This window comes from Coregonus lavaretus (assembly GCF_964263955.1).
Source record: "Coregonus lavaretus genome assembly, chromosome: 39".
NCBI lineage: Eukaryota > Metazoa > Chordata > Actinopteri > Salmoniformes > Salmonidae > Coregonus > Coregonus lavaretus.
Genome location: NC_140026.1, coordinates 16,472,681 through 16,488,095, shown reverse-complemented (window position 1 = coordinate 16,488,095; position 15,415 = coordinate 16,472,681). Strand labels below are relative to the sequence as shown.

The 15,415-nt window shown below is 42.4% G+C and overlaps 1 protein-coding gene across 1 annotated transcript in view; it reads left to right on the top strand.

Annotated features, from left to right (window-relative positions):
• The window catches only part of LOC311112601 (adhesion G protein-coupled receptor L3-like), a gene marked incomplete at its 5' end in the record, with an annotated part of 228,768 nt that overhangs the window by 98,508 nt on the left and 114,845 nt on the right, over window positions 1-15,415 (top strand). The window contains 2 exons of the mRNA XM_084155747.1: window positions 5,749-6,099; window positions 13,041-13,144. Of these exons, the coding sequence (XP_084011873.1) occupies window positions 5,749-6,099; window positions 13,041-13,144 (455 nt within the window). The remainder of the gene's footprint in view (window positions 1-5,748; window positions 6,100-13,040; window positions 13,145-15,415) is intronic.

Below are 15,415 nucleotides of genomic sequence, written 5' to 3'. Positions count from 1 at the left end.
ATCCTGTGAGTCACTCTCCTTCCCCCAAAGCCTAGTTCTCTTCTTTTGATCTCACCTATCTGTTAAGTCTTTGAGGCAGCTAGACCGGCGTTATTCGCATGAAAATGATGTCATTAAAAGCAAATTCATTTCAAAATAATGGGCCCGTTCCTGAAACCGAGTGGAAGGTTTATGTAATTGTAACTGCTGTAAAGCCTGGGGAGAAAAAGGAGGAAGACTAATTATCCAGGAAGGACTGCTTTGAAATGAAGCACACAGCTCTGTCGGAGGTTGAAACATCAGCAGGTGTCATGGCGTGTTGCAAGGGAGCGATGTTACGTAAATAAAATCTAATTTTATATGTCACATGCTTCGTAAACAACAGGTGTAGACTGACATTGAAATCCTTACTTACGGGTCCTTTTCCAACAGTGCAGAGTTAAAGATAAGGTAAGAAGTCTGCAGCATGTACAGTACCAGTCAAAAGTTTGGACACACCTACTCATTCAAGGGTTTTTCTTTATTTTTTTACTATTTTCTACATTGTAGAATAATAGTGAAGACATCAAAACTATGAAATAACACATATGGAATCATGTAGTAGCCAAAAAGTGTTAAACAAATCAAAATATATTTTAGATTTTAGATTCTTCAAAGTAGCCACCCTTTGCTTGATGACAGCTTTGCACACTCTTGGCATTCTCTCAACCAGCTTCATGAGGAATGCTTTTCCAACAGTCTTGAAGGAGTTCCCACATATGCTGAGCACTTGTTGGCTGCTTTTCCTCCACTCTGCGGTCCAACTCATCCCAAACCATCTCCATTGGGTTGAGGTCGGGGGATTGCGGAGGCCAGGTCATCTGATGCAGCACCTCATCACTCTCCTTCTTAGTAAAATAGCCCTTACACAGCCTGGAGGTGTGTTGCGTAATTGTCCTGTTGAAAAACAAATGATAGTCCCACTAAGCGCAAACCAGATGGGATGGCGTATCGCTGCAGAATGCTGTGGTAGCCGTGCTGGTTAAGTGTGCCTTGAATTCTAAATTAATCACAGACTGTGTCACCTGCAAAGCACCCTCACACCACTTCCTCCATGCTTCACGGTTGGAACCACACATGCGGAGATCATCCGTTCACCTACTCTGCGTCTCACAAAGACACGGCGGTTGGAATCAAAAATCTCAGATTTGGACTCATCAGACCAAAGGACAGATCTAAGTCTAATGTCCATTGCTCGTGTTTCTTGGCCAGAGTAAGTCTTCTTATTATTGGTGTCCTTTATTAGTGGTTTCTTTGCAGCAATTCGACCATGAAGGCCTGATTCACACAGTCCCCTCTGAACAGTTGATGTTGAGATGTGTCTGTTACTTGACCTATGTGAAGCATTTATTTGGGCTGCAATCTGAGGTGCAGTTACCTTGAATGAACTTATCCACTGCAGCAGAGGTAACTCTGGGTCTTTCCTTCCTATGGTGGTCTTCATGAGAGCCAGTTTCATCATAGCTCTTGATGGTTTTTGCGACTGCACTTGAAGAAACATTAAAAGTTCTTGAAATGTTCCGTATTGACTGACCTTTATATCTTAAAGTAATGATGGACTGTCGTTTCTCTTTGCTTATTTGAGCTGTTCTTGCCATAATATGGACTTGGTCTTTTACCAAATAGGGCTATCTTCTGTATATCACCCCTCCCTTGTCACAACACTACTGATTGGCTCAAATGCATTAAGAAGGAAAGAATTTCCACAAATTAACTTTTAACAAGGTTTTGATGTCTTCACTATTATTCTACAATGTAGAAAATAGTAAAAATAAAGAAAAACCCTTGAATGAGTAGGTGTGTCCAAACTTTTGACTCATACTGTAAATGTGGTGACGAAGGGATTGTGCTTTTTTAAATTTTTATGAATGAAATAATTTTGGGGTTTTCAAGTTATGGATTTGAGATCATATATGGCTGAAGTTAACAATTGACCTCTGACATTAGAAGTGATAATGATGGAGGGGGTTTCTATTTTTAACTGTGGTTCAATGATGGTCATAAGTACAGTACATCTCTTATAGAAAAAGGAAGAAAAACTGTACTCTATTTGATTACTGCTAAAGATTATTGGCAACCTTTCGACGAATTTGGCTGCAATTTGACCACTAAACCTTGAGAGAAGTCCAAAAATATTTAGTCCTGTGCTTATTTTCTCTTTCACTCCTTCCTCTGACAATGTGTACTCTGCACCTGCGGAAGTTTGCTGGATGTGCTTAGTATTCCTTTCTAAAGAAATATCTCTAGGAGTCATTTAGCAAAATATTTTTCTCCTCCAAGTGATGGAATCCCACAATTGGGAGGTTTTACTGACCCTAGTGAAGCTTGAAATAGGAACACTAAACTGACGAAGCAAAACTAAATAGGTCACTCAAGCCCTGCACAACAATCATATCTCCAAGGCCATTTTTGGATTATTTGTTCCCTCTACACGAGCCACAACAATAAGCCACAACAATGAGCTACCAAGCAGAAAGTTTTAGGCATTTAAGACTACCATATAAGGTTAAGGATGACGCCCTCTAAGAATACAAAGTGAATACAAAGTTTATATTCACATAGCCACTGAACTTGAACCCTGAACCCTGTTTGTTGCTCCAAGATAAAATTAGGAACCGACAGAGCACAACAAAGAATGTCTTTGTGGTGGTGGTGAGACAAGACTTTTCCAAAACATGAGTGTCTACTGACCCGTTTGTCCTTTTGTAATCGCTTCATGCAAAATACACAACTTTGCTCAAGGACATAGTCAAGCTTTCTTTATTTCTCAGACCTCCTCTGCCTCTTATGGGAGACTGTGAGAACAGGTTTTTAGAACAAAACATATCCCTAACAACATTGTTATTTAGAATAGCCAAGCAGTTTATCTTTTAAAAGTGTACTGGTTATCATGTAGCCCTTATTTTATTTGTGTCACTCACTCCTCTGTGCTGTTCTGGTTTTTAATTTTAACCATAATTGCTGACTCACACAATCTACTGTAGTGACTTTGTTTTCAGTATTTCCCTATAACTAGGGGAAAGAACACAACCTAAGGTATTCTCTTTAAAAAGACCCAATCTCTGAGGTTGTAGAATCAGAAACTTGGAGCAATGCTTTGACATCGCAAGAGCATTAGGTCTATTTGATGTTCGATAACTCAAGGCCGGTACTATACAGTAGATGTAGATTGAATATCTGCTATTGGAGCATTGTTAGTATGATATGTGGTGAACTCAAATTTATATGGTCATTGCGGCAGTAGTCTCATTGTGGTATTGTGCAACTTGAAAAGGCTATTTTTTGAGGGTGTGAACATTGTTCCAGGTTTGGGGTCATGGTTTAAGGTCACGGTTGCCTGCTTCCTCTTCGAAAATACATCGCTGAAATATGAAGTAATTGGCCTGTAACATAAGAAATGAGAACAGTACAGCATGATACTGTATACAAATACTGACTTAACAAGGTCCCAGGGAATTAAAAATGGCCGCCCTGCATGATGCCAATCATGGCCCGATCTTTTATCATTATCCTAATTGGCCACTCTGCGCACCTTGCTCGGGTCAAAAGTAGTGCACTACGTAGGGAATAGGGTGCCATTTGGGACACCACCATAGACCCTCAGCCCAAGAGAGGTCCATCACAATGCATTTCAAGGGAAATTAAAACCGGCCTCGGTTAGTGTGTGACAGGAGAGATACTCATCGCTATCCGCCCCAAAATGGATGAATAAATCAAAAGCATCATGAATAAGTTAATGGAAAGATGTACTCGGTGATATTTTCACCTCCATCAGTCCATATGATCATTTCTGCAGAAGGAGGCAAGGAGTCGTTATGCATTGTAGCACAGATTAATGTTAATGTGTTACTGTCATTGCAGATGGCGACGTCTTTGATGCAGGGAAAACGTTAAAGACCTATTTCTGCATTCATTCACTTTTGATTGGCCTGAATAAGGAGAGTTGTATGACACATTAGGGCTGATGAGTGTGTGTGTGTGGCGTGTTCGCATGCACGTGTGTGCGTGCATGCATGTGTGTGTGTAACCTGTGTATGAATTACACGCTTGCATGCATATTTGTGTGTTATCAACAATGGCTGTATATACTGTAGTTAACTATGATGTGCAAAAATGTTTTGTGAGCAGGCAAAAGCACATCATGAAATGTTCATTACAACTGAAGGAAAACAGTGCCTATTTACCTCTGTTATTTCACTTAAATAGGATGCTTGTTAAGGCAATGTAGGCTCCACAACAGTGTACAGATACCTAGGGATCTTAAAAACACTATTTGTTGGAGAGAATAAAGCCTGGATCCTTCTAAAGTATAAAACATAAAAAAACGTATTTTAAACGTTTTTGTTTGCTGTTGAATTTCCTTGAATGTGTTTTACCACAGGTAGGTATACCTCCGGGGGTCTCAGTAAGTTAATAACTCAAGCTCAACAGATGATGTTTGTGTGCTGCAGTCATGTGTTTTGCTATAGTACTAGCCTATAACAGACAGGGGTATAGTGTTATACCAAGGAGGATTTTTTAATGTGCTTTTTACATTTTTACGCAAATAATAGCGAACCATCCTCCTCTTCCTCAATACACCAACCTCCACTGACTGCCTCACTTAAAAAAATATTAAATCTACAGACCCACACATGGTCGATGTATTGTTTTTGTAACACTCTAACAAAGACCAATGTTTTAATCCTGCATTATGTTAAAATGGGATTATCATCCACCATACTTGTCACTTAAGCTGCACTTAACTATTTGAAAAGCAAACGTCTGCTTCATGATTGCATTTGGAATGGATTGCTGCATCACAGTGGCTAAGGGGCCTAACCTCCATTCTCCAGGGAGCTAGGTTTCTCTATGGTGCTACCTCCTATTATACTGGGTTACACTAAGACAAAAGATAATGGCCACTGTGGCGTTAGAGAATCAACTGTTTTCCCATTATAAAATCCCCCCCTCTTCCACTTTATGTGTGTTTGTGTGTTGCCCTCTGTGTGTGTGTGTGTTGTCTCATTGATTTGCCTGCCCACTCACTATCCTACTGTTTGCTAGAGTGTTATGAGCCCTGCCCGATCTCTCCCCGGCTTCTTTGCGGCTGATCCTAGACCACACATTCATGCTCGTTGCTAAATTAATTTTGGGCCCTTATTATGGGTGTTTATGCGTGTGTGATAGTTAGGGGCGATGGTGTGTGTGTACGCCCTTTACCCAATACCTTAGGGAAACAAGATCATAAGAGAGAATCTTTAATGTGTATCTGTGGGAAGACAAAGAAAAACAATATCCTATACGTCACCATTGTCTTCCTTCCCACCCAGAATTTCATACAGCTACAATACTGTTATTAACTTCGTACACACACACACAAAATATAGCTGGAAATGGATGCCTGTGTGCGTTTGCCTAGCTGCGGGAGTCTGCCAGCTCTTCTGCAGAAACCGAGCCTGCACATCCAAGCCACACCTGCCAGATCCAATTCATCCAGTTTGAACTATCTCCTCTTAAACTGACAGGGGAAGGGGGGCTATGGAACACCTCTGAGTATTTTTGCAACCAGGCCTGAAATAAATTTGCCTCTTGAGATAAATTAACTGTGACTGAAGAACTAAAGAAATCTATTTTTTCTCTCTCTTTCTCTATCCCTCTATCCCTATTCCATTTAGAATGCTACATTATTTCTCAGAAAGACAGGGCTTTTTATTTTACGCTTTCTCTCTTTCTTCCCTCCTCTTGCAGAATCGTCTTCATCAGTGATTGTATTTATGGATACCACGACAACTCGGACTACAACTCGACCGACTACGGTTTCCACGACGACCACGTCAACAACCAGCACCACGACGACCACCAGGGTTTCGGCGACGACCCCCGTTGCCCAGCGACCGCGACCCACCTCGACTACCCTGCCGCCGCCATTTCCGCCAGCAGAGGGCAATATCCCAGAGGGCAACACAAAGTCGTCCCCGTCCTCCAAGCTCCCCAACATCAGCATTGAGTACTGTAATCCCATGATCATGTCGGATGTGACCTGGCCCAAGACCAGACAGGGATTGGTGGCCAGGCAACCATGCCCGACTGGAACAATAGGTAATGGGTTTGTTCTACATAAGTCTGTGGTTCCCCTGCGTCTGAAATTGAATATTCACTGGGCCCTGGTAAAAGTATGCCAACCATAGGCCTACACTATGGTAATGTCGTAGTAGCCAAATATAGCAAATCACTCTCTGTGATAAATGTCCTTACCTGTGCAACAAATATGTTGGTTTAAATGTTGTATGTGTAACATATGTTGGTGTGAGTTCAAACAGTGTCTTAAAGCACATGCAATGTATGGAATGTCTGAAGTATCACAAAAATACATTACTGATCACTGCAGGAATCGAACCCACAAGTGCAGTGAAATTGCTTTCTTGCAAGCTCCAAACCCAACAATGCAGTAATCAATGTCAATGTAATACTAAAAATAACATAAGGTAGAACAAAAACACACATGAAATAATAATATTGAACACAAGAAAATATTGAAATTATACATAATGATGACCATTGACAGCCATGGCCCTCAGACAAACCAGAATTTTCTGCAGGCTCCTGAATTGGCCCCCCTCAGGAATGGAGCTGATCGGAAAAGAACAAGCTTTGCCCTTAAATCGGATCTTTCTCACTGGGGCTGAATTTCTGAATTAAGTCATGTAATTAACTCAAATAATCCATTCAGTTTTCCAACCAAAATCTGTCATTAAACACATTCTGGCGTTGCTTTTCTCAACTCTGTACGGCATATTGAAGTGTGATGTTTGGCACGGCCGAATGTTAATTACAGGTTTGTTGTTTTGTTTGTATGTATTCGCCCCCTCCCCCCTTGACTTAACTCGCTGAGAGAGGAGAAGCTAAAGATAGCAACACATATGGAACCAAGAGGCGGAATCCTCCCCTCCACTTCTTCACTCCCAGGAAACAATTAGCCTAATTAATTAACACTAAACACGGTTGTGTGTGTGCTCTTTAACGAGGGCCAGGCACTTTGTGTTCGTAAGGCACCACTTCACTCGTTTCTTCCTCTCCTCCTTCGCCAACTGGTAGCAATTGTCACAGGCCAAAAGGAATGGATACCAACATATTAAGATCCATAGGAGATCAAGCGCCTCTATTGAGGGAAATGGTTTTGAAGTGAATAGTAATCAGACTGTATACACTATATATACAAAAGTATGTGGACACCCCTTCAAATTAGTGGATTCAGCTATTTCAGCCACACCCGTTTCTGACAGGTGTATAAAATCGAGCACTCAGCCAAGAAATCTCCATAGACAAACATTAGCAGTAGAATGGCCTTACTGAAGAGCTCAGTGACTTTCAACATGGCACCGTCATAGGATGCCACCTTTCCAACAAGTCAGTTTGTGAAATGTCTGCCCTGCTAGAGCATGCCCTGGTCAACTAAGTGCTGTTATTGTGAATTGGAAACATCTAGGAGCCACACAAGCTCACAGAATGGGCCCGCCGAGTGCTGAAGCGCATAGCGCGTAAAAATCGTCTGTCCTCGGTTGCAAACTGCCGCTGGAAGCAACGTCAGCACAAGAACTGGGTTTCCATGGCAGAGCAGCCGCACACATGCCTAAGATCACCATGTGCAATGCCAAGCGTCGGCTGGAGTGGTGTAAAGCTTGCCGCCATTGGACTCTGGAGCAATGGAAACACGTTCTCTAGATGAATGACTCTTCACCATCTGGCAGTCCGACAGACAAATCTGGGTTTGGCGGATGCCAGGAGAATGCTACCTGCCCCAATGCATAGAGCCAACTGTAAAGTTTGGTGGAGGAGTAATAATGGTCTGGGGCTGTTTTTCATGGTTCGGGCTGGGCCCCTTAGTTCCAGTGAAGGGAAATCTTAACGCTACAGCATACAATGACATTCTAGACAATTCTGTGCTTTCAACTTTGTGGCAACAGTTTGGGGAAGGCCCTTTCCTGTTTCAGGATGACAATGCCCTCGTGAACAAAGCGAGGTCCACACAGAACTGCTTTATCGAGATCGGGTTGGAAGAACTTGACTGGCCTCCACAGAGCCCAGACCTCAACCCCATCGAACACCTTTGGAATGAATTGAAACGCCGACTGCGAGCCATGCCTAATCGCCCAACATAGGTGCCCGACCTCACTAGTGCTCTTGTGGCTGAATGGAAGCAAATCCCCGCAGCAATGTTCCAACATCTAGTGGAAAGCCTTCTCAGAAGAGTGGAGGCAGTTATAGCAGCGAAGGGGGGACCAACACCATATTAATGCCCATGATTTTGCAATGAGATGTTCAACGAGCAGGTGTCCACATACTTTTGGTCATGTAGTGAAACCAAGGAGAGATGGAAGATAAACGTAATTGTTGCCGTTAGAAACAGTATCAATGTATTTTAAGATTTGCGTTGTGAGTGAAAGTGCTGATATAGGGTCATTTTTGCTGTTTAGATCATAATTAATAAGATTGTATGGACATGGGGTACCTGATCCTAGATCAGCACTTAAGACACTTTTTGAATACGAGCCCAGAAATGTTGTGACCAGGGGTGGGGACCGTCTTGTCTCTCGTCGCCTTGTCCTCATTAACTGGCGACACCATCCCAACGATGAGGCCTCTTGTACGGCGCCGGCGTATGGCAAGATGAAGGACACACAACCACCGCCCCTCTGCGCGTCTCTCTTTAAAGCCCGCCACACTTCAGACGACTTTGCCGAAGCAGAGGACGGCTTTGAGTTTCCTCAAATCCCTACCGTCTCTCTCTTACTCTCGCTCCATCAATATCTCTCTCCTTCCCTCTCTCTCTCCATCTTTCTCTTTTTCTCTGTCTCTCTTTCTTTCTCACTCACTCTTTCAATCATTCTCGCTCCATCTTTATCGCACCATCTTTTTCCCATATTCCTCTCTCTCATCAAACGTAAGGCAGTCCAAGGAGGACTAGAAGGAAATTATATGTCAGTCAAAAGTTCACATCAGTTAATGTTATCAGTCTGTCTCCTCCTCCCTCTCTCTATCCCATAGACGTGTACCAATCTAAGATCTGCATTTTTCCTTGACAGAGTCATGAAGTTGATAGTTTATAAAAATACACAATTGCATCCTACATTTTGAACCCATTTTCCTCTATCTGTATCCCTTCACCATGTGATGTATCCCTTTACCATGCGATGCATCCCAAATGGCACCCTATTCCCTTTATAGTGTACTACTTTTGACCTGGCCTATAGGATTATTGTTAAAAGTAGTGCACTATGTAAGGAATAGGGTGCCATTTGGAACACTGATATGTACTGTTTTAGGCCGGCTGATAGTGTCATTGATGAGTTGATAAAGACACAATCCCAGTTTATACACAGAGTAAGTATAAGCACTGATGGGGGCGCAGTCCCATTTTTGGCCTGGTTTCAGAGGCCCTGTGTGGCCCAAAAGACAAACACTCACGTCACTCCACATCCCCGTCAGTAGCAGTCATCTCCCTCAGGCACCATTAATTGACCTTTCGAAACGAACTCCAGGATATCTGACTTAATTGGAACACCGTTTGGTGTATTTTTGCATGGAGTTCAACTGTCTCACCCGTTTAACACATGAAGAGGTGCTTCAACTCTTAATTACTAGATGCACACACTATCCAGGATACCTCTGTAGGCCCTGAAGTGCTACCACAAAAATAAATGACTTCATTTAACATGTGGAGATGAAACCAGTAGATTATATTCCTTTGTCATATCCCCAATTATATGTATTTGTTGTATCTTATTATTAAAGTGGCATTTTAGAAATATGAAATCTGTATTTCTTTTTTCTTTTCTGACAAGCGAGCACTTAGATATGGTCATTTTCACGTTTTCATACATTCATAGAATGTATGGGAATGACGTAGAGTAAGACATTTGAAAATTCTATAGCAATATAGAATGGGAAAGCAGCTGTGCGTTTGGGCAATTAATAGACACTGCAGTAAATAAAACCTAATAAAAACATGGAGTCTATACAGACTGGTGCGCCATAGCCAAACAGAGCTACAGTAGGCCTATATGGAAATAAGCCATTTGCCACACGGGCCTGCCATCATTCACTTTGAACTGGACTGTTTGTTTACAGGCAGTAGCAACAGCGTGACTTCAGATCATTAGAAAGCATTCGCCAAAAGCCACAAAATACACCTGAATGGATTTCTGCAAATATGTAAATACCATGGGAGTCCTCTTACATTTGGGAACTTTACAGTTCTATTGATCATGAAACCATCTCTCCCTCAGTTGCCTATGCACATCATCGACAACAAGATGTACAACTAATGTTAGCCAGAGCGAGATTAGCTAAAGTCTAACGAGGGAACAGCAGATAAACCTTCTCAAACTTGTTAAGCTTGTAGTTGGCCATCAAAATTGCACTGATAAACGATAGGGAATAGTATCCTGCTCGCCCTTCTGCAGCTTGCCTGCCAATACGTGCTTGTCCCAGCTCACGTTTTGACAACTGAATGGGAACTTGCCTGCCTGCCCGCGCATTTGACCGATGCCAAATACATTTGATTGACAACTAAGAGATATGCTAACTGTGGATAACAGTCGTTCAAGTTCAGCATAGCTAGCTAGCAAAGTAATTTTTGTAATTTCTTGCTAGCTAACCAAATGACACCTGCATCTCTAGCTGTAGCCACAGAAAAACGATATGGGGGGGAAAAAGTTGGCCACTCACCCACTCGTCCAATGACAACATCCTCCCGGCAGCTAGCTAGCTAACGTTAGGCTCCGTGTTTTTCTTGCTAAATAAATAGCTACCTAAATAGGCTAGCCTGTTAGCCATGTTATGACTCACTTGTGATCATTGCCCTTGCTAGTTTGATTGTATTGGCATTCCCAGCCTTAGTTACATTAGTCCGTTTCTGTCCGAAATATTGAGTAATTGAAACTGAAACGATGCAACCCAAAGGCTGGAGGAAGCAAACAATGTACCAGGCCAGCTGTGATTTACAACCTGATAGCAATATTTGTTGAACTACCAATATTTTATCAATGAATTATATTAATCATGCATTGAACGGCATCCGTCTATTCTGCCAACAATGCCTTACTCTACGTCAAGCATTTTTTTTGTCAAATAGAACCTCCTTTCAAATCGTCTTATAAAGTTGGTTTTGTAGCACAAACTGGGAATTTGATATTTTTGACTGATATTATCATTGTCTGTTTCATATCTGCAAAGTAGCTAAAATGCTGTCAGTTCCACTTTAAGGGGAATTGGTTTTAAGGACATGGTAGTTTGATTCGGAATGAATAGTAGTGACACATTCACACAGACAAACACCAACAGATTGTAAAAGGACGAAGCATGAAGTTAAATACAGTGGCAAGACAAAGAATGTGAACCCTTTGGAATTACCTGGATTTCTGCATAAATTGGTCAGATCCTCATCTAAGTCACAACAATAGACAATTATATGTTTTCATCTTTATTGAACACACCGTGTAAACATTCACAGTGCAGGGTGGGAAAAGTATGTGAACCCTTGGATTTGTTAACTGGTTAACCCTCCTTTGGCAGCAGTAACCTCAACCAAACGTTTTCTGTAGTTGTGGATCAGACCTGCACAATGTTCAGGAGGAATTTTGGAACATTCCTCTTTACAAAACTGTTTCAGTTCAGCAATATTCTTGGGATGTCTGGTGTGATCCGCTCTCTTGAGATCATGCCACAGCATCACAATCGAGTTGAGGTCAGGACTCTGACTGGGACACTCCAGAAGGCATATTTTCTTCTGTTGAAGCCATTCTGTTGTTGATTTACTTCTGTGTTTTGGGTTGTTGTCCTGTTGCATCACCCAACTTCTGTTTTGATTTGATTTTGTTCAATTGCCGGACAGATAGCCTTACATTCTCCTGCAAAATGCCTTGATAAAGTTGGGAATTCATTTTTCCGTCGATGATAGCAAGCTCTCCAGGCCCTGAGGCAGCAAAGCAACCCCAAACCATGATGCTCCCTCCACCATACTTTACAGTTGGGATGAGGTTTTGATGTTGGTGTGCTGTGGCTTTTTTTCTCCACACATAGTGAAACTTTAGTTCAATCTGTACACAGAATATTTTGCCAGTAGCGCCTGCAGCAATGTTGTTTTTGGACAGCAGTGGCTTCTTCCGTGGTGTCCTCCCATGAACACCATTCTTGTTTGGTGTTTTACGTATCGTAGACTCGTCAACAGAGATGTTAGCATGTTACAGAGATTTCTGAAAGTCTTTAGCTGACACTCTAGCTGACACTCTTAACCTCATTGATCATTCTGCGCTGTGCTCTTGCATTCATCTTTGCAGGAAGGCCACTCCTAGGGAGAGTAGCAACACTGCTGAACTTTCTCCGTTTATAGACAATTTGTCTTACCGTGGACTGATGAACATCAAGTCTTTTAGAGATACTTTTGTAACCCTTTCCAGCTTTATGCAAGTCAACAATTCTTAATCTTAGGTCTTCTGAGATCTCTTTTGTTCGAGGCATGGTTCACATCAGGCAATGCTTCTTGTGAATAGCAAACTCACATTTTGTGAGTGTTTCTTATAGGGCAGGGCAGCTCTAACCAACATCTCCAATCTCGTCTCATTGATTGGACTCCAGGTTAGCTGGCTCCTGACTCCAATTAGCTTTTGGAGAAGTCATTAGCCTAGGGGTTTGCATACTTTTTCCAACCTACACTGTGAATGTTTAAATGATGTATTCAAGAAAAATACAATAATTAGTGTGATATTAGTTTAAGCACACTGTGTTTGTCTATTCTTGTGACTTAGATGAAAGTCAGATCAAATTTTATGACCAATTTATGCAGAAATCCAGGTAATTCCAAAGGGTTCACATACTTTTTCTTGCCACTGTGTAACAAGGCTGTTGCAAGAATAACGTTGTTTCGAAGCACGCGTCTCGCCGTTGGTAGCATTGCATTGATTTCCAGTGATAGCTTTGAGGTATGAATCCCTGTGTTTTGCTCTATTGCCTCTAACTCTGAGTGTTGTTTTCTTCCACAGGCGTTGCCATGTATTTGTGTATGGGGCCCGAAGGATACTGGGACCCTCAAGGGCCCAACCTTAGCAACTGTACGTCCCCATGGGTCAATGTAATCACCCAGAAGGTAAGGGGCCCCAAGGGGATCAACTCATAGATACACACACACACACACACACACACACACACACACGCACACAATTCACGCTTGGCAATTCACACTTGTTCACTTTGCATCAATGGAAACCCCTTAGACCAAGTGGATACTACGCCCATCCTCCCATCCTCTAGGACCACTGTGCTCCACAGGTATTCTTTGTCTCTGCTCAGAAGAATGTAATTGGTCAATTAATGTCAAATCTTCCATTCGCTCCAGGTAAAGAGGAATAGCAGTAGACACTACAAACCTAAGAACCACAGTTGAAAGCAGCGGTCTTAGAGTACTTTCCTACCTACTGCATTTAGTTCACAATGGTGGCCAATACACCCACTACACAATTATGGCCCACAATTCTGCCATTTTCTTTAGCCCCAGAGGGGGTCTATCTCATTCCCCTTCTGTGTTTAAATCTATAATGGAATCTCAGATACAGAAGAGATGGTTATTGGGACTACAGCAGTAGTAGTACTAGTAGCAGCTTTCTCCCTGTTTATGAATTGCATCAGATGTCAAAATGCACTCGCTGAAACTCGCAGGAGCCTGAAGCATGCCGGCAATAACACTTATGATCCACTCCAGACTGGCAAAAGCCCATTAACCAAATGGCACTTTGTGGTTATGGATGGAGAACGGGTGGTTAAATTTTTTTGTGGGGGAGAGGTAGAGAGAGTGAGGTAGAGAGATCAGGTGCATTTTTTTGCAACGTTTAGCTTTTTCGAGTGCAATAAAAGACGACCGTGGGCTGATGTTTTGGTTATTAACTACAGCTCAGTACCATTCTGCTTCAATCGATATGTAGACGATTCCACTCCTCTATCCTATCCTTTACTATAATGTCACTATTTCCTGACTGAAATGCATAGTCAGTTAGGATGTATACTATAACAATCTCACAAGCAAAGCAGCACAAAACTTGCCACAGTCGTACCCTTTGTGGGAGTGACTATTGGAATATGTATACATTTTTAACAAAAGTGTTATTCATCTTTATTACGCAAATTAGGCATGAGCGATGTGCCTGTCATCCCTCGTTGTCAAGGTGGCGACGGGGAATTTAAATGAAGATCAACCTGTCAGGCATCCCAGAATTCCGTCTGGCGCTTGTCCCTGGTTCTTCTCATTAACAGGAAGACGCAGTGAGAGAGACGAGAGAAAGGGTGAGTGAGTGAAATAGTGAGAGGCTGAGAGAGAGGCTGGAAGAGAGATGGAGAAAGCGAGGGAGAGAGAGCGAGGGAGAGAGAGAGAGAGACCGTGATTGAGAGCGAGAGAGACATTGACAGACTTAACTTTTTCTTACTGTGGCCGTAGCTCTTCTCATTTGGAGAAAGAGGGTAACCGAGAGGGAGAGAGTGAGTGCTTCTCTACTCTCAACTCACTGTCCACACAGGATCAGGGTTCTCAAAGAAAGGCCAATTAAGCCGGTGTAATTGGTTCTGCTAATAAACACAGAGGCAATGATTGCAAGCGATGGGCATGTAAATCATGTGAGGCCCTGTGCCTCGGACACCGCAGTCTCCCCCTAATGCGTCTATTTATAATGCGTGGGAGGGCGCCAGGGCGACGGCCTCATCTCGCTACGTCCAAACTTTGTTTGCGTCCCAAATGGCACCCTATTCCTTTCATAGTACACAACTTTTAACCAGAGCCCTACAAGCCTTGGTCATAGGGTGCCATTTGGGACGCAGTTCCAGACTTTGAATCCAGCAGCGGTTCTGTATAAAATATCAGAGGAAAGAAGTGGATCGAACGAGAACCCAGCAGACTATAAACAGATGTCTGACTTCCACTGATGCCTTGGGCAGGGTTAGACTCCTAAACATAGCCCAAATGCTATGTCTCTTGGTATTCACTGAACCCCAGGCTAATCAAATCTGCACAAAGCTATTAGCATTCCAAAAAGGGAGGACATTAGTAAGAATAGCGGCATGAATACAAATCATACAAATAATCATACAAATATGCCTTCGGTACTGTAGTGCTCCAAAACAGATCCAACCTCACCTCTTCAATGTCCCTGTCGAATTGAATATATCCAGAGGTTTTATTTCTGAGAGCTGTGTTTAGCATTCTAACACTGACCCTGGGATCAGTCTAAATAAATGTTTTTGAAAGGTAGTCCAATCATCTGCATGTGAAAACATGACCCATTTCATTAATAGAATAGGTGCTTTTTCAAGGCCCTATTCAATTGAATGGCAGGGTAGTAGAAACAAAGAAAGCTACACACAAGTCCGTTTT